At 34.6% G+C, this 20687-nt stretch overlaps 1 protein-coding gene across 1 annotated transcript in view; it reads right to left on the reverse strand.

Moving 5' to 3' along the window:
• eys (EGF-like photoreceptor maintenance factor) overlaps positions 1–20687 on the reverse strand; it is a 341768-nt gene that overhangs the window by 284017 nt on the left and 37064 nt on the right. The window contains exons 10-13 of the mRNA XM_088934016.1: positions 20440–20603; positions 18181–18434; positions 14731–14835; positions 2470–2592 (exon numbers count right to left, since the gene is read on the reverse strand). Coding sequence (XP_088790142.1) covers positions 2470–2592; positions 14731–14835; positions 18181–18434; positions 20440–20603 — 646 coding nt within the window. The remainder of the gene's footprint in view (positions 1–2469; positions 2593–14730; positions 14836–18180; positions 18435–20439; positions 20604–20687) is intronic.

Genomic DNA, 20687 nt, shown 5'->3' on the forward strand with positions numbered 1-20687 from the left:
TGTTTTATGATAATTATTTTTTTATTTTTTTAAATTTGAGGACTATGTATTTTTAACCACCTTAGCATTTCCTTTCACATAATATAGTTTGTATTATTTCACTAATGTTAAAATCAATTAGTAAACGAAAATGAACAATAAAAGCATAAGGAGAATGCACAGTTTCATGTCTTTGTTGTTATTACTGCATTAATTTGGCCACCACAAGTCCTCAATATTGGTTTTTGAGGTTGTTCCACTGTAGCCCTAGCACTGTCTGGCCTTGTAATGTCCTGCTTTGTCTATACTTCCACTTGTAGGAATGGAAAATCTGTTGTCTCAAGGACTTCATCAATTTGTGGACTTTCTCATAAATGAGGCCTAGTAAAATAATCTAAAAAACTATACTGTATGTATACCAATACTGAAAGAGTAGTGAGAAATATAACACTACTGAAAGAGGTGGAAATTATCAATGAGGTCGCTGGTTTTGTGTTTCTATACTACTGCACTGCAGGATTTCCAGTATAAAATGACACACTTAGCCCTGCTGCACAGAACAATTATACACTGCACTGCAGGTTCTGACAGAACATCTGAAAAGGACAAGGCCAGCGCCAAATCCACAGAAGAATGTGAAAGAGGTACTGTACACAGTGGGATATTTTATAGCTGATATTTTTTAGTGCTGTGGGTATGCAAAGCATATCATTAATACTCTTTCAACAAGAAGATTTTCTTATTTAAATTCAAATAAACTTTAGTCTCAATATTATTATCCAAATAAAGAAATACCTTAACTTTACCACATTACTGAGGTAAAAAAAACAAATCAAATAAACACCAGGTATATTTTAATGACTTGAGAAACAAGGGTGAGTTACAGCATGTGTCTTGGATTTCATTCCAGCTGAAATCTTCATCAGTTAAGTTTATTGAGCTGACTGATTGATTTGTATCTGTTTTTTGCATCCAGGACTCACAAATGATTTATGGGTTTCATTTCTAAAAAAAGTAGCAAGCAGAACAGTCTCATTCTGTTTTAAACTGTTCCTCCCCCATAGCTTTCTAAACAACTCTTAATGTTAACAATGAATGTGAAGACACAGATGGGAATCACGCTGTCAAACATTCTTGTAATAAGTATTCTTAGTCCTGGTTGGAGAGGACAGCTGAAACCCAGTGTCTGTCTACAGATTTCACAGTAATTTCTTAACATTTCTTCTGTTGTTTTACCGAAAACTTATAAAACTGCACAACTTGTAAAACTGCTTACAATCCTACAATTTACTTTATTTACATTCCCGTTCCTTCAGTTGTGCTTGCTGGAATCTGAGAAAGGTCTTGTAACATGTTCAAGAGTACAGTATCACAGTGTTCTTTTGAGAATGTAAGTCATATTCCTAACCACTCTCACACTGCCACCCCCAAATCAAAACAAAACAACTGGTTAGAATGGTGTAATGTCTCTGTATTTGTTTTTCACATCTTCATTTTGTTAAAAAGATAAACATTTGCTATGATTAGATGTTCAAAAAACTGTACATACTCTAACAAAATGTCTATTATTAAAAGTGTCTATGCAATGTGTTTATCGATGTCTTGTAAATCACAGAACTAAACATCTATGTTTTGCATCCTTTAATACTAAGTGTTCTTATGCAAGAAATGTCCTCTACAATATTCTTAGTATCTGATTTTCTGATAACTAATTCAAGGCCCCGAATGGATATGTTTAACTTGGTGACTTGGTCTTACTTTACGCGCCTACTTTTACTTGAGGATACTGCAACACCTCAAGCAATGAGGATTGTGGTAATGCTACCCAGAACTATGGAACACTCCTCCTAAATAAATAAGCAGGGTATGACTCTACCAGAACTTTTCATTAAGAAAACCCTTCCTTATTCTCTTCAATTTCTTCAACTGTGATTGAAATGATTGTACTTCTGTTTTATTTGTGCATTGAATTTGCCTCTATATAGATAGATGTACTGTAGGGTTTCAATTTATTTCAATCCCCTTTTGTCTATTTCTCTTTTTATCTTAAAGCAGTAAGATATTGTTCCATGAAATTAAAACTAAAATAAAGATCATTTTTTAATTTAAAGAAGAACTATGGATCAAGTAAAACTGATTAGGAATGTTGTCCCTACATAGGGACGTTCAACAAAATGAAATATTATTAATTTATGTTTTAATCTATTTTGAATGAACAAAATCAAAGGTAATGTGACTACCTATAGTAGCAACCTATACTTCTCATTTGATTTTCTTCCAGTCTCTGAAAAGGGGATATCAAAACAACTTTCACTGTACTAAATATCATTTTGTAAGTACAGTAGCTGCCTCCATACCGTTAATATTCTATGCTTGCAGTGGTGTGGTCACAACAGCTGTCCAAGCCACTGTGCTTCTGAGTAAATGTGGCCCATCTCATGTAAAGGTGGTTCTCTTACAGTGCTCATGTTCTACATCATAAAGACTCACCCTTGTCACATAAACAGCTAACATTCTGCCCATTGTCGGTTTCTACACATTCCATTGTGTGCGTGTGGCATAAATCCATTCCACAAAGGTCCAGGTCTACTGAGCAGTCTTCTGCCTCAAAACCTAAAAGAAATATAGAGCACTGCTTGTCAGCAAATGGTTTCTCTAATAGAAAGTCACAACTCATCTGAAGTCCTAAAATGTAAACATTTTAAAACGTTATAATGAAAGTACCTCTTCATATTGTGTATGATCCCTTATTTTCTAAGAGCTATGCAGGGGACATAAAATTGAAATTCAGGAATCAACTATAAAACACACAATTCTAAATGCCAAACACATTTATAGCTGTTTTATGTTTTATTAGGTAAAGACACTCTTTACTCTACAGATTTATTACAACATCGATTCTTTCCTTGGCACTCCACCTGCAGCCCAATATGCTAATTGAGCGAATCACTGACATAAAGCCCTGTCCTGCAAAGCTGATCTATATCACATCTGTCTGCTGAAACACAGGCAACGTCTGCAATTCATTGACAAATGTTTACATCGATAACTTTTGCTATAAATAAGGCCCCGCCACACAATGTAACCAATACTAGATCAATATGCATAGTAAATGAATCTGAGGCCCTTTTATGCAAGTTACTCAATAATGTAAGAACTTACAACATAAATGAATACGGACATATAAGTATGCTGTTCAACAGAGATTTGGAATTTAATTATACAATTTAAAGATCAAAGACCTACTTCTCTCAGTTATTGACCTGCTTTGAATTCTAATGCAGCAAAAATAGATGGCTTATATTTTTGTGAACACTTAAAATACAAGGTTTTTTAAGAAGAAAGAAACCAAAATAAAACAGTGTTTCAGAGACACTATGTATACTCAAAGGTGTCATCAACTGTAATGGAATGTGCAAAACATTTTTTTCATTGCTATAAAACTTTTCAGTACATAATCTAGTGGTTGTTTTTTTTTTTGTTCTCTGAACAATTTTGAGTTTGCATTTTCTATACGGACAGCACTTGTGTATTCCTGAAGAGTAACTACTGTACAGATCTATCATCAGCTTTCTGCAACTTTTTACAAAGGGCACTTTCATTTTTTAACTGAAATGCAAGCAATGACCAATAGAAGATTCTAAAAAAGATAGAGTTATTGACTAATTTGATGCCAAGTGTAAGGTAAAAGTCATTTTTTATGTTTTATAATCCATAATGCAAAATACACACAGGCAAATTTGAGGTTTAATTCTAAGCCCCAGTTTTGTTTTTATGCCTTTATGTTAAACAGTCTTTTAGAGCATAACATAAAAAGAACAATGATTATCAATATTTAACCCTGTGTACACAAGGCTGTGAACAGATAAAATGCCATTCTTGTTGATTGTGATTATAACAAATTGATGGCAATTACTGCCAGTAGCAGGTTATGATATTGCAGTATTATGGATTTTATTGCTTAAAATAATGAACTCAAAAGAGTTAGCACACACTTCCTGACAGACAGGTTAATGAAATCAAAACTATACTAAATAAATGTGCTGCAACAACAGATAGACTGCAGATGTGCTAGCATGAAGTAGAAATTGCTGCACCAGGAAATACTGTAAGCTATAAGCAACATCAACTAGCAAATCATCCACCAAGGCTGCCCCTGAGAGGACATCATTTCAAGCTACATTGGACTCTGTGTCTGATATGAATGAACCCATTTGAAAAATAATTAGATGCATGGTTTCATATACATACTGCATTCAAGGCTCTGTCAAAATAAATATGTCTTTTGTGATAGCATTCTCTTGAAATGTTGTGGACGAAAGCAGGATTACTCATGGGGCATACATTGTTGTATACCATGGGAAACAGCTTTTTTACAGGTGAATTACAACAAAGTACTGGTTTGCAAGTCACACTGGGTGAAGCTAAACTCATAAAATAAAAAAAATATAAATTGACACCATGTTTCAGTGAAATATACTGTCGATTTAGAGAAATAATAATGTGCAGAACATTTTGGAATGAAAAATGAAATACACGGAATAAATGAGCAACTGCTATGCCTGGTCAAAAGCACTTGGAAGGGCTATCGATATGCTAATGATATAGCATCATGATATGCTAACTTACAGGGACTGGATTTGTTGTTGTTTTATTTTTTAGAAAGATTGAATGACAACAAAAGCCTATGTGCACAGATACCTAGATATTGTACCTGTCTCACACTCTTCACCACATTGCTCTATAAGTTTTCGCATTTGGCAATCAGTTGACAAGTCTACTGTAGGGTTACTGACTCTGCTCTTTCTTCATTGTCTTGCTTTTTTAACTCTGATACTCTGGAAATCAAGATATTGTACATGTGCTCAACAGCTCTCTTTTATTTTTCTCTTGACACCTAAGCTCCTCTTAAATCTTGAAGAATCTCCTTTACTCGCTCTGCACCGTGGTATACTGACCACTTACATTCAATGAAGACAGTGTCCCACAAACTAGAATACAGGTGGCCTCTTTCTGGTCTGAATGTACATCTTCAGTCTTGGAAGGAGTACTTGATTGATTACAAGGAAGCAACAGAGTCTGCTAGATCCAGCTACTTCTCCCGCATTATTGAGACCAACCATAACAATCTTAGATACTTGCTCTTCACCATCGACAGGCTAGTAAAGCCAAACTGACCCACTACATTACCTGCTTCATCCCAACTTTGCAAAACCTTCTTAAAGTTTTTTTTTACTTCCTAGGTTGACAACATCCAACATCACATTCTCTCCACAATGTATGTTTCTACTGTACCTCCTCCCTCCCTAGTTTTGCTGGTTCCCATCTCTGTAGTTTTTCCTCAATTTGACGCTGCATGCCTAAGTAAATTGGTATCACATGTGAAATCCACCAGCTGTTTATTAGATTCCATTCCTACTGCTTCATTTCAATCCTCCCCTCTGCTCTGTTGTTCTCAACACAATACACAAAGTCTTTGAGCAGTTACCTCTGTGTCAAAAAAATATGGTTCTGAACAACTTAAACAATTTTCTCCCTATATCCAACTTAACTTTTCTTGTTATAGTTTTAGAATGTGCTGTTGCAATTTAAACAACTATCTCATTACAAATAACCTCTTTGACCCCTTCCAATCTGACTTCAGAGAATTATGCAGCATAGAAACTGCCGTGGTCAAAGCCACTAATGATCTTCTTATTGCTTATGATTATGGTTCCCTATTTATCCTTATTCTCTTAGACCTCAGTGCTGCTTTTGACACTGTTAACCATGACATCTTACGTTCTTACTTTTTAGACTGTTTTTGGAGTACCTGTTATATGGTAGCTCTTGAATGGTTTAACCAATACCTTACTGATCACAGACACTTTGTTCCTCATAGCTTGATACCCCTGACTCTGGTCTCCTGTTCATCCCACAAGCTCGTCTACATCTGGGTGACAGGGCCTTCTCCTGCTATGCGCCAAAGCTCTGCAATTCTATCCACAAGGATATCAGAGAGTCACTCCTCCTGATGCTTTCAAATCCAAACTTGAAACCTTCTTCTTCAGAAGGGCGTTTACTTACAGTATGTGATGAATGTGTCTGCCCCTTGCTTCTTCTTCTGCATTCTAAAACCTTGTTTTTATTTAATTGTGCTATTTTATTAGCCCTTCTCCTTGTTAACTCTTTTTTTCTCTTACTGTAAAGTGCTTTAAGAAGCCACATTTAAAGGTGCTACTGTATATAAAACAAATGATTATCATCATCATCTTCATTGAATCTCCCTTTACTCCACCTCAAACAGCAGTACCTTACACTTTTAAAAGACACTGAGTTAAAAGATATAAACCAAGATAAAAAATAGAGAATTGTCTGTGATGAAATAGGGAGAAAATGAGAAACTGTGAGGCTAAAATTCCAATTAAATCCATTGCAGACAAATTGGTCATCACAAAATCAACAATATGGATGTCTTTGAAAAGAAATAAATTACAGAAGGAGTAAATGTTCAGGAAAGACCAGAGCATTCAAGGAAGACGACAACAGCTGATGATAGAAAAATCATGAAAGATCAGAAGAAAAACACTAAATCAACAGCCTAAGACATTGCAGACAACATCCAGAGTGCTGGGATGAAAGTATTTGAAGTCACATTGCACAGAAGATTTCAACAGGAGAATTACAAGGGCTACGCTGCAAAATGGAAACCTCTCATGACCAGTAAAAACAGAGAGAACAGATTAGAATTTGTAACAAAGTACAAAGATGAGCCACAACAGTTCTGGAACAAGGTTTTATGGACAGAAGATAAACCTTTAACAAAGTGATGGAAAGATAAAAGTTTGGAGGGACTGCAAATGATCCTGAGAAAACCACCTCATCTGTGAAGTACAGTGGAGGCAGTGTAATGATGTGGGCATGCATGGTTGCCTCTGGAACTGATTCAGTAGTCTTTACTAGTCTTTACTAGCAGAATGAATTCTGAAATCTACAGAAACACCTTGTCTGCCCATATCCCAAAAAATGCCTCCGAATGCTTTAGGTGTCATTTCACCCTGCAGCAAGATAATGACCCAAAACATACTGTACACTTAACCAAGGATTTCATCAGTAAGAAGTGGAAACTTTAGAACTGGATATATCAAACTCCTGATTTAGACAAGCTTGCACTTTCCTTGTTTAAGAGGAAACTAAAATCAGAAAACCCCACAAACAAGCAACAACTGAAAGTGGCTGCAGTTAAGGCTTGGCTAAACACTACAAAGGAACATACAGTAAGAATCAAGAGTCAGACAAGAGTCTGTTGATATCCATGGGTCATGGACTTGAAACTATCATAGTATTTAGGCAATATCAGACCAAATACTTTATACTAGTTTACATGAAGTTAATTTGTTCCAATACTTATACTGACCTGAAATCGGGAGAGGGGACAGAATACAAAAACATTTTTGCTTTAACATGGTCTTACGTGTACAGTATGTGCAAAATATGCAGAAATAAAGGCTTATATTGTATACCTTTTCCTCATATTTATCTTCTGACCTGAAATATAAATTTTAGTTTTACACAGTAAAAATGACAAATCTCATTTCACTGTACCAAAGGCATGCTTTTCACTGTATTATTGAACACCTTGTTCTCTGTAATACATTTTGACTTCAACTCCAAAATAAGAAAATACAATAGTTCTTATTGTAATAATTTTAGGGAATTTGTAGGCATCAATAAAGAATATAGCCTTGGCACATTCACATGTCTAAAAGGAAAATGAAACATTATGTGTCAAACATAACATTTACTGTGCTGTGTGTTTAATGTCTGGTATTTTGTTGCCACCATATGATTATGTAGCATTGGTCCAATATTTCTGAAGGGGAAAATCTCTTGACGTAGTTGTAAAATTATGGTCTAGCTGCCAAATAAGACATAAAATGAAAAGTGTCAAATACATATTCAATTTATAGTCCATTTAGAAGGCCTTTTATTACAAGACTGAATTATAGACCTTAAATTTGACATGCATTTAATGTCTGTTCTATTATTTGTACTTCATAGGCCTCTTCATATAATAAGCAATATAAGTAAATGGTGTTTATTTTAGCATGAAAAGAGCACTGAATTACTAAACTTGGGGATTCAAAATTTTTAAAAACTACAGTAGGTATAATATATAAGTATTTTTCCTCAGGTTCTAGCAGTAGCAATTTACTGTGACTGAAGATTAACTTTTAAGATTAAATCCATTAACCAATTAAACAGAACATTATGTGATGTAATTAACATAAATATGTATGTGCTCTGTATTACATATAGTCAAATACAGAGATCCAGAAAAGGCAAGTTTTTGGACCGACTTAATTCCTCAGGTTAGGCTGCTTGTGCATAATGCTTATCTAGATTTTTAAAACTAACAACAGAAATTAAAGAAGAGACTTGGTACAGCACTTGGTGCAGATCAAATATGACATACCATTTCTCATTACCATTATACTCAGCATGTGGAAATTTATTCACCAGAATTTGGTGACTACAGGATACTCTACTCAAAGAGAAGTGCCTTTAGCCAACAGATAAACAAAGGTTCTGCATAGGAAATATTGAAGGCATGACTTATTAAAAATAATGTTTTTCTCCATCCTTTGCTGTTACTTTTGTTCCAGTTGTCAAATAAAAAATTTCACCCTGAAATTCAATTTAATTTCTGAAGGCTTAATTGAGTTACGCACACATAGCACAAGATTCAGAACCAAAAGTAATAAAATTATGGAATTGTACTGACAAAAAGAGGGTCTGTTTAACTTCTGCCTAATGCTTTGCAAATGGGTAAGACAGCCTCTTCATTAATGGCACAAAGGAAAAGGATGCTTTTGTTTTTACCATGTTTTTAAAGATAATGGAACTACTGTAGGGCTGAAACTGCAAACCTAGTGAGCCAGAAATTTCCTATTGGAACTCCCCCTTGTTGATCACATTCTAACATTCTATAAAAACAAGTTTATGTAAGTTGGTAGGTATTTTTTTAAGAAAAAGTTTATAATAAACTTCATGGATTTACTAAATAAAAAATGGTTAAGCAATCATTACTTTCACTGTAAGAAACATCGTCCAAAGAGATGAAAATTAAAGAGTTTTAATTGTTCATGTAAGGGCCAAAGACCTTTGAAACAACAGAAGAGTACAAAAACTCAAGAGTCTTGTCAAGAGTCCTGGGAATCTTATGCTGTGGAAATCGAGTGTTGAGGACGGCTTCAGCTTTCTCAGACACTGGAAAATGTTCTGTGGCAAAGGCTATCTGTATAGATGTTATGGATTATATCTGCAGTAGATGGACACAAGTCCTATTTACAGAGAAATTCCAAACCATTTAAACAAAAATTGGAAGGGGGGAATCCAAAATAAAAATGCAACGCAGATTCACAGGGGATAGAAACAAAAAGTGAATCCAAAGGCCCAAAGAGCAGATATTTAAATGCTTGTACTTAATGCCAGGGGTATAAGGAACTGAGACAGCTTTATGAATAGATGTGTACAGTACAGTCTGAAACTGTAAAGGTACACAACAAAAGGTTTATGATTTTGGAAAAGCAGACTAAGAAGGAATGATGCAGAATTTAAGAGGATTAGAGCTGCCACCTGACAGAATAGAAGGTGAAGGACTAAATAAGATTTTAAAGTTACTCTAAAACTGATATAAATTGTATTTTAAACATTTATTAAATTGATATTGGTGCTTAATTGCCGCATAGGGCCTGGCACTACAATGGCCCTCTACCAATATGAAAAAAAACACATATCTGTAGCACCTTTTTATTTTACATTCTAAGTGATCATCTGCAGTTATTTATTTTCTAAACACTTGATTCGTCTTGATTAAACTATAACCCTAATTTGATAAGGATTGTCCTGCTAACTACTTATTTAATCAGCAGACTACAAATTAGGAGAAGACTATAAAGGTTATGTAATGGTATTTTTTTAAAATAAGGACACAAACAAACAATTTTGTTTTTACAAATTACAATATTTGCTCTGTTTACAGTTTATTGTACTTAATTTAATGAACTGCATTGTGATTTTTACAATTATTTTATTAGGTGCTTTCTTTCTCTTTGTATTTTCCTTAATTGACATTGTAAGCCATTTTTCCCACTGCTTCTAGCATTTAATCTACTTACTCCTAGGAATTTTCTATTTTGTGCTTCAAGCAGATTATCTTTAAATTGTTACCATCCATTTTATACTAATTTTATATCTATGGTTGCCAGCTTGTCACTTATTTCCTGGACATTTTGAGATACAATAGGAGTTTAAAAGTTGCACTGAAACAGAAATAAATTAACATGTAAATCAGCCATTAAACCTTTAGTAAAATTATATTAATTAGTGGGAGGGGGATGATAAAGCTATAGTTTTAATAATACGTATTCTTAAAGTAATTAAGAAAACAGATTCTAGCAACGGGCAATGAAGAAAACTCTTTTAAAAGAGTGAACACTCAATAGAATACTACACAACAGTCAACATGGATTTAGAAAAGGCAAGTCCAGTTTAACTTGTTAATGTTTTTAGACATCCGCACATTATGGCTTCCTAAGATGTACAGAGGGCTTTTGCCAAGTCTGCCAGAAAACTCAAATTGCAGGGCTTTGGCATTCTCAACAGAGTGTACAGCTCAATCTGGGTGACTTTGGAGTACCTCTCTCCTTCAGTAAAACCACTGCTCTTGGTACAGTATGTTATCTAAATGATCTAAATGCTGGTGTAGTAATTAGTCACGTTTGAAGGTGATACCAAAATAAGCTGTAAAAGCTTCAAAAACTGATTTAGACCAAGTTCAGGACTGGGCACATGCTAGGCAAATGACAATGTCTACAATGTAGACAAGAGCACAGTGGTACAGCAGACAGCAATAGAAAATATAAATACTGTATAAGATTTAAAAAATACTAAGATTTAAGGAGACCTAAGTGTCTAAACTTTTTTAAACAAAGTCAGGAAATAATAAAACATGCAAACAAAGTGAAGATATAGAGAATATTGTAAATATTTTTATCAGCACAAAAAATCTATTCTTTTTCTGTAATTTCACACAAAGTCCTTGCTGGAGTTTGGAAGCGTTGCTGAAACTGAGACCCGAGCTTCCATTAAGAAAAGCCTTGGCCTTTGGTTGTCTGGGCAAAATAGCCTATTCTCATTGGAAACATTTCCTATATCCCTGTGAATGTACAGTATGCATTGAAATAAAGTTAAACGAGTCTTTAAAAAAACTCTAAATTCTATGGTAGTTCATTTTGATGAGCAAACAAAAACAAACAGTGAATATACAATCTGACATTCCGTTATAAGCTTTAATACTCTTAACAATGATATTACATTTTCATTAACAAAAGAAAATATATTCATCTAGGTTCTTGTATGAAAATAATGTTTTGAAGTGATTTGTTGCCATGCAATATGCCAGGGGGAACAGCATTGTAAGCAGCTATTATCTCCAGTTGAAAGAAAAATCCCAGGCTCCGTGGAACTCATTTACCATTGTCAACATGAAAAGGAAAAGATATTCCAGAATATGCATAAGACCCTCACCATTAACTTGAATAAAAGCTTAGAAAATTAATAACATAGAAATTGGTTCATGAATATTTACAAAACAATCACCTTGAAATTGATTACGAATACTGCAGCCATTTAACTGAAATATATCAAAGTCGACAAGTACAATACTGCATTCATATTAATAAAGTATTCAGATTTTTTATCATTCATATTACCAAGCAAAGTTTTCTCAACCAATGTTTACCCTGTAGCAACCCAAAGACCAAAAACAAGCAATGAGACAGAATATTCATATAAGCTCCTTTACATAAATTGCTGAGAGCTAAATTCTTTGTAATGATATATGCTGAAAAGTATGTAAATGGTGTTTCCTTCAAACTTGTAAACAGTTATGAAAACTGTAGTTCACAGCATTTTTATTGTATAATTTGTTTCTATTAGTCTTATAAAACATTCCTCTAAACTACTTGCAATATCATTGTTGTGTCTTTAATTTTTAATTACACATACATTTATAGCTTGAAAACCAAACATGAATTTAATTCTTTAAAAATTGGACAATGCTCAAGGATAAATTAATAAACTAAACAAAATAAAAAAAATCTTTGTTTTATAAAATACTAAATTGTTTAGAAAAGTAAGCTGAAATTCTAGATACTAACTGAAAATATAAGAATATTATATCATATAGAATAATTGAAAGAGTACAAAAGAGAAGAAACATCATTTAGTCATTTCAAAAATGCCAATGGCCTGGTTATCAGGAAGAGTAGAGTAAAAAGACCCTGAGCAGGGCTCAAAGGGAAGTAGCAAAGTCCAAACACGCCGGTCAAAATGGACAAATCCAAAAAACCTGCAATAAGTCCAAAAACCGGTAGAGGGGAGTAGAACGAGGCAAACGTAGGGCGAGAGTGAGAAACCAGGAAACAGGTGAAGGTCAGTAATAATCCAAACAAAAAAAGAAAGGAGGTGGAGAAGTGCACCCACTACGGGAGCTCAGGAAGACTAACCACCACAGGGAGCGGGGAAGAGGGGAACTATAGTGAAGGCAGGGAAAAGTGATAGGCTAATCACTGACGGCGTGCGCGTGTGGGAATAAGGGTGTGTGTGGAACGCGTTACACTGGCAGTGGTGCTGCACATAGTTCACCGCTCATTCTTGATTGACATCCTCATCCTACAAGTGCTCGACCGGATTAAGAACAAGGGACACATAAGCATCTGTACTGTATATGGTGCTGATCCCAAAGGGCCTTGATTGATTCTTGGCTCTTGCAGTCTCTATGTAAAGCTACTTTCACCAAAGCAATGATGATTTTGTTCATTTACAAAGACTCGAATGAGTCTTTACTCTCCATACTGTATATATCCTCTACCAGCAAAAAATCAGATATAGGATGAGAGAATAGCACCCTGTGCCAAGAAGGTATTTTTCTTTATCTGTGTTGCCATTAAAGTTGTAGTTATGCAGTCCAGTGACACTGAGTCGTGATTTTATCACTGGTGCATCTGGTAGCAGTAAGTATAATTCTCTAATGAGTACACTTGGCTTTTTGGATCTTTAATGATATGTACAGTAATTGTGGCAGCTGCAATAATTTTTGTATGTATATGAAAGTGATTATTCATGGTGCACCCATATAAAAGACCAAACTGTCATTGATTGTTATTTCTGGTGGCATTGTTAGTCAGTCACAGCTGCTTTTCTCTGAGTTTGTAGCACTGTGGAGGTGGTGGATTGAACCTTGACTGCCTGAGCAATTTCACGTCATAACTTTCTTTTCAAACTCCCATAGAGCATTTCCTCTTTCTTTCATAGATTTTTGACCTCATTCAATTGTTATTAAGACTGATTAGCTTGTGTGCCATTTATACATGAAAACAGCATCTCTGAAGCAAACTCACACATGTGTTGTGGCACTTCCTGTCCTTTCATACTCGGGCATTATTAGGGAACGCAAAACGTGGTCATGGGCTCCAATTATTTTCTACAAATGTACTGTATGACATTTCTTAATAAGAAACTAAGGGATTTTTAAAGTGTTTTGGCAGATTTAGCTCAGTATCAATTCAGCTGCAATTCATTATCAGTACCAATTCACAATTCAGAGTCCCTTCAATAGACTTCAGTATATAATAGTTGGGAATATTTATGAACATAATCTTGCACAGCAAAATAAATCATGTAATCAAGACTGAGACTGATGGCATTTCTAAATCACTTGTCTCTAATCTTTGTTCTTAAGCTGATAACTCTATAGAAGAAAATACAGACACTGTGCACATACAGTACCATTTAATAGCAAGAATATTCAGTATTATAAATGGAAATGCTGCTTGTTTCTAACATATTAAAATCTCCATTACGGAATGTTTATTTTGAGAATCCAGTGTTCATCCTCACTTAACTAATTGCTAATAACTGCTAACCAAAAACAAAATGTACACTTTCCTAAATTGTTTTACAGATGCAGTTTTAAAGTTTGATACTTTGTTTTGGAATTCCTATATGTTCAGTAAAAAAATCTGTTGTTTGAACTGAACGGCTATTCATCAATAATCATCTAGTTCAATACAGGGTCGCCATGAGGAGAAGCCTGAGAGACATAAGGGCAGAGTCAGGACTCTATCATAGACCAAGTGCACACAGGGAGAGAAATTCAGAGGCACCAATTAACCCAGACAGCTGTAGCACTCAATGTAAAGAAAACCCACAATTTTTTGGGGGGCCACAAGTAAAATCAAACTTGGCACCCAAGAGCCATTCCAGCATTTGCAGTAGCTAAAGTAACACTAATATTAAATGGAAATAAAAACTATTGATAACTAAAATTCTGGGGGAGGGTACTAGAAATCTTTGATTTTTTTCATATTTGACAGATTGCATAAAAAAGCAGTCTACTGTTGATCAGTTCCTCTAGGCTAACAGAGTTAGTTTGGAATATAAACCTGTTCTGAATGCAAAACTCTCTGGAGCTTACACATCCATTTTAAACCATGGATTACGTGACATGGGAGGGTTTAAAAAATAAGTGGCATTTTCAACTTAAAAAAAAACCATAAAGCACATTCATTATGGTGTATTATTAACAGTGCTAACAAGACCTGCAATCAATATATCTTCATTGTATCTATTTTGGTTTTGTCAATTGACATTGGAATCACATTGTCTTTGCTACTTGTAAGGTCCTTACTGGACAGTGATACATACCAAAAGGGCAAAGGCATTGGTATTTATTGATAAGGTCAATACAGGACCCTCCATTAAGACAAGGTCTAGACCAGCAGTCATCCACATTTTCAGAGCACGTCCTTCCTGAAATGGAAAACATTGAAGCACTGACTGAAATCATATTCGTCATATATTTCATCTTTAATACAGGCAAAGTCAGATTTAAATTGATTTAATCAGCATAAAGCATCAAAGCACTATTTTTTGGCTAAGGTTTTATTGACTTTCCAAGTTTGAGAATCCGTATTAAATTAGTTTCAGCTGCAAGTCTTTTTATTTCAATTAAGGGTACATTCAAAATTTACAGACACTGACAAAAGCCATTATCTCAGTAGAAGTCAAACAAAGATTGTTGTCTCTTCAATCTATATCAAAGCTAACAGTTGCATAGTACTGGCTGAAGAGTATGGAAATTCAGCTCCTTTTAATTCCTAATTTGGATGATAAGAGAGTAACAGAAAACAGCAGGTTTTTCTTGACAACTGTCCATGAATGTTGCCTGAAGCCTGCTATTACTTTCAAATTGCTTCATTTGACAAAAACACCATTATGTGCTATTCTACTTCACTTTATTCATCAAACTCAGAATAAAATAAAAATATTGCACTTAACCCTGTTGGAACTAGATGTAAACAAAAAATTACAATTATTGGGGAGAATATTTTCAGGGAAATCGTAACTAAATTAGTGTTATACTTATTTGTGTATTTGTTATTTTGTGAACAATTTCATGTTTATTTTTTCTCACTCAGATTTTAGTTGTTCTTAGTCTATAGTCTATTGTTTGGATCATTGGACAGAAACCATACATATGAAGAAAGGTGGGCTCTGTCTGTGAAGATTTCTTCTTTTAACTACAGAAGTCACTAATAAGGGGGTTTGGGTACTTCATTCCCTTGTGAATTTTACAGACTGTAAAACATACATAAAACATGTAATTCTCGTTAATCTCCTGCTGTTTAAAAGACTACAGTATATGGGTAAAATGCTTCATGAGGTTTATATATTACACTCAAATATTAATATATATAAATATAAGTAGGTAGCTGCGTCAGCATGCGCAGGCTGCAAAGGAACAGGTAACGGGTTTATTCCCTGCTGAAAAGAGAAGAAAGGAAACACAACGTTTCGGCCATGGAGCCTTCTTCAGGTGTGGAGCGTGTCCTTCCTGAAATGGAAAACATTGAAGCACTGACTGAAATCATATTCGTCATGTATTTCATCTTTAATACAGGCAAAGTCAGATTTAAATTGATTTAATCAGCGTAAAGCATCAAAGCATTATTTTTTGGCTAAGGTTTTATTGACTTTCCAAGTTTGAGAATCCGTATTAAATTAGTTTCAGCTGCAAGTCTTTTTATTTTAATTAAGGGTACATTCAAAATTTACAGACACTGACAAAAGCCATTATCTCAGTAGAAGTTTTCAGTTTCTTCACACCTGAAAAGGCTCTACGGCCGAAATGTTGTGTTTCCTTTCTTTTCTTTTCACCATGGAATAAACCCTTTACCTGTTCCTATATAAATATAATATAAAGAGACAGCTACCTTCACAAAATGGTTATGATTTTCTCTCTTTTTCTTTGCAGCCTCTCAGAAAAAAAAGTGTCTTTAACACATACAATAGAATCACTTCTTCAGCAAAATGGTCTGAAGCAAACATAAGCTGTACCAAACAAAGATGTGGTTACAGTCATAAGGGTCACATTCACAAAAAAGGTCAGGCCTGTACACATATGAAAATATTTGGATTAATTAAAGTGTCCATAATTCATACTGTATGTACATTTAGCAGCTCAAAATATTTAAAGAAGACAGGACCAAATAAATCCAAATAGTGTCTTCGTTATAAGCCACAATTTCTTTAGAGCAGTGACCCATTTGTGGCAACAACTCATTAAAAATTCTGGGATTTTTTGCAATTTATAAAATATTGTATGATTTCAAAATGTTAAATAATGAATGTTCTGTATGTATTAAGAATGTGTGGAAATGAAATTGTTCCTAAAACTTGATAAAATATTTTAATAATTAGTCTAAAACCATTAAATCAGTGTTTCCCTGTGTATACCTGTAGATTAACTGGACAGTTAAGTATTAAAAAGAACAAAATACATACTTCTAGATTGCAAAGGTAGCAAAGCTGTATAACTAGTCACTTTATTTAGTTAATATATCTTCTTACACGGTGATGTGTGCACATAGCACTTACTATATTTGCTTATCTTCTGCTTTGCTTGCATGAGTCAGAGTCACATTGGAGACACCAGTGCTCAGTACAGCTTACTATGAAGGTACAGTACTTTCTAGAAGTGCAAGTAGCGTGCTCTACTCCAGATGTGTTGTGTTTCAGATTTGCAAATGTCAATACGCAATATGATCGGGAGTCCTTGAATAGCAGCAGCAAACAGCTGAATAATGACCACAAATACTGTAGGTGAGAGATGTTCTTGTTAGCTACAGCATCTTTGGTTCGACATGTAAAAGCAACAGCTGGGACCTCCTGTGTATCTGCGACCCTGCAGTGTGGTCAATGAGAAGTGCATCACTCTTTCTACCACTTCTGTCTTTCCTGTGTGGCACTATGGAGCTTGCAGTATGAAAAATCACAATTAAATGTTGATTGATAATTTATGGGAAAGTGAATATTTCATTGCAGTCTTGTTGGTACTGTATAAGAGTCATAGCAGCGGTTCCAATTCATTAAAGACAATTCCAATTAGACAAGTATAAAATAATCATTTTCACAATTCCAAATCTGTAAAAAAGTACATAAGGATGAAAAGAACAAACTAACAAATGTAGCTAAGGACCTGAATGTGAAGGATACTAGACAGAAAGACTTCAGGTGTGTTCACTGCAGAGACTGCTCCAACCTAGAGCGAAATTCTAACGCCAATAGTATGGCATTGGCTTTTCTTTGAAATTGAAAATAATATGCATGTCAATTCCTATTGTGACTATCTTCATGACAGAGCACTTCCTGCATTGATGGAATTTTATGGTGCTGTTTCTTACCATTATCCTCATGACAATGCACCTCTGCAAACTGCAGAAGTTGTAAATCAATGGATATGTGACAATAACATGCTTAATGTTCCTTAGCCAGCTCACAGCCCCGATCTCAAACCCATTAAATCTCTGTGAGAAGTGTTAAAATTCTGACTAAGGGATAGACATGAATGACCTCAAAATCTACTATTTCTACAATTGGCAATATGCTATAAACGGCATGCAATCTCACCTGATACTTAAAAAGAAATAGACAAATGTGGAGGATTTGCCTGTTTCACATTTCACAGCTACAGTAAATAATTGATGGGCCTATCCTTCTTTCTACAGAAAAGGGGGTCTTAAGCATGTTAATCTGTTTATAAAATTCAATCCGTTGATCACAGTCATACTTTATAATGGAAGTGGTATCAGTTACCTTCAAACCCTACAGCACAATGACATAGGAAGTCACCAACTAGATCCACACAGCTGGCTCCATTTTTACATGGGGAACTGTTGCACTCGTTGATTTCCATTTCGCAGAACTGCCCTTCATATCCAAGCATGCAGCGGCATGTATAACTGTACTGCTGGACCACACAGGTGCTGAGATTTGAGCACTGACTTCCCAAGCAGTAATCAATACTGGATTCACAGAATGGCCCAGTGAAGCCACGAGGGCACACACACCTGGCAGAACGGTTACATAAGAAAAAAAGATTATTTTCAGGAAAATTCAACTTACAATTTTTTTTAAACTGCTATTATGTTTAAACGTTTTGACAAATTAAAGTTTCAGTTTATAAGAAAGAAGAAAGCTGAACTGATCATGTCTTTTTAAAAATCCATTAAGAATGCAGACAAACTTAACATATAAGAAAATACATACTGTACATACATACGTATATACTGTATATACAATACAGTACAACCAGTAGTATTTGAAAGATTTCTTTTGAAGACAGATGCTGTTAAAGGAGAAAAATGATAAGTGAAATGAGATAAAAGTATTTTTGCATCGTTTGTCACTTGTACTAGCCAATAGTCCTTTATCTAAATTGCTTCTGTAGCGGTTGCACACTACAGGATAAAAAAGTACTTTACCTATATGTTGTATCTTGTCGAATTAAAAGAAGGACAGATTTTGCTCTAACAAACTGAATGGTTGGAACACAGAAGCCTTAGAAGCCCCATATAATGGAGAAGCTCCATTATATATACAGTATATATTTAATATTTTATATGACAGAAAGGCTCTTGTCCATGATTTTAAAAATGACTTTTACTGCATCTACCGAAATATTTCAGGAAGCAGCTGCAGATGTTCAGTGTGTATTAAGATACTGTACAAGCAAATTAATTACAGTACTTAAAAAAAATATGAAATACAAAAATAAAAAAATACAATGTATTGTATTCCTTTCATTAACTGGATCCAGTTGGTTTGTTTTTTTTGCCTTTTAATAAAATATTTTCCTTTTCTTTGTATTTACTCTAATTTATTTTAAAAATCTTTTTAAAATGTTGACATTCTCTACTGATTCCATATCTATCCTGTCTGATTTTATTCCTCTTGTCTCAATACTTCAAGTCTGTTTTCCTGTAATTGTAAATATTTGATTCAGGCTCAGCCTATACAGTTTCAAGGTATACTTTATAGTGTTTTTTTATTCTACATTTTAAATGAATTCCCTTTCAGTTTCCAATTGTGAACCAGTTGTCCTTGTTTCACTAATGATTTAGTAGTCTCCTACATTGACTTCTTAAGATTAATATTCTTGAATTAAATCTCCTCTCAATCTCTTGATTTAGCACCTTTACCCTGTTGGTACTGTATATGACAATCTGCTGTCACCAGAATCTGCTACGATGAGGAATCATTTTTGTTTTACTCCTCTTATGGTGTGGTGACCAAACCTGAAATAATATTCTAAATTGGGTTTTACTAATATATTTGATAGTCTAACCCTAAGATCCCTGGATTTAAGTTCCAGACTCTTTGCTTTATACTGTACCAAAGAATTCTTTTTTTTGCTTTTTTGTTGCATATTGTCTTGATAAAGACAGAAGAATCTACAGAACCGTTTGATGTGTACTGTACCTTCCTGCAGCTCCAAACCCACAGGCAATATGGACAGAATACTCTCCTACTTTATGTGTGCATCATTTCTGCACAAACCACTTTTCCTAAATCTATTTGTAATCCTCCTGCCACTGTTTCTATGCCACTTCAGTTATTCTACCCCAATTCTGCATTTCTGTATTCCCCATTACAATATTTCACATTATGGACAGAAAATTGAAATCTCCAGGTACATGCTGTAATGTCATGTCTGGTACATCGCTTCTTAATCTCATCAAACAGTAAGCTACTTGCACCCTTTTTTCTGTAGCCCAAATTTAGTGTTAAGCTCTTTGAATTTTCATTTTCATTTACCCTGGGATTTCTTGATTTCATTACAGATTTTATAAGATGCAGTATATATAAATTATATATTCAGCTTATACAAGATTTTATAAGGATTTTAGACTGAGTAATAAATATATGGTATTTTGTTCTGCCTCAGTAGATCCACACTTACAATCTTGTCATTCAGCAGAAGTGGATTTTCTGCTAGATTTTTTAGTGAATACTGACATGCTGAATAAACTCCATATTGGGGGATTGCACAGTTGTGGAAAGAGAAAGCTGCACCTGTAGCCATTGATGGCATCCTCACAGGTAGCTCCATTCTGACACCAGTGCTCTTCACATTCGTCTATGTTTTCCAAACAATCATGTCCAGTCCACCCAGATGGGCAGACACAGGTGTAGCTCTCAGCGTCCTTCAGGAAACAGCGGCCCCCATTTGCACATGGCTGGTGGAATAAATAAAAAAAGCAATTAATTTTATAAAGTGCAGAGCTGAACAGTGAACTTATTTTTTAATTAAGAAAAAACAA

Source organism: Atractosteus spatula, chromosome 15 (genome assembly GCF_055471065.1).
Source record: "Atractosteus spatula isolate fAtrSpa1 chromosome 15, fAtrSpa1.hap1, whole genome shotgun sequence".
NCBI classification, from domain to species: Eukaryota; Metazoa; Chordata; class Actinopteri; order Semionotiformes; family Lepisosteidae; genus Atractosteus; species Atractosteus spatula.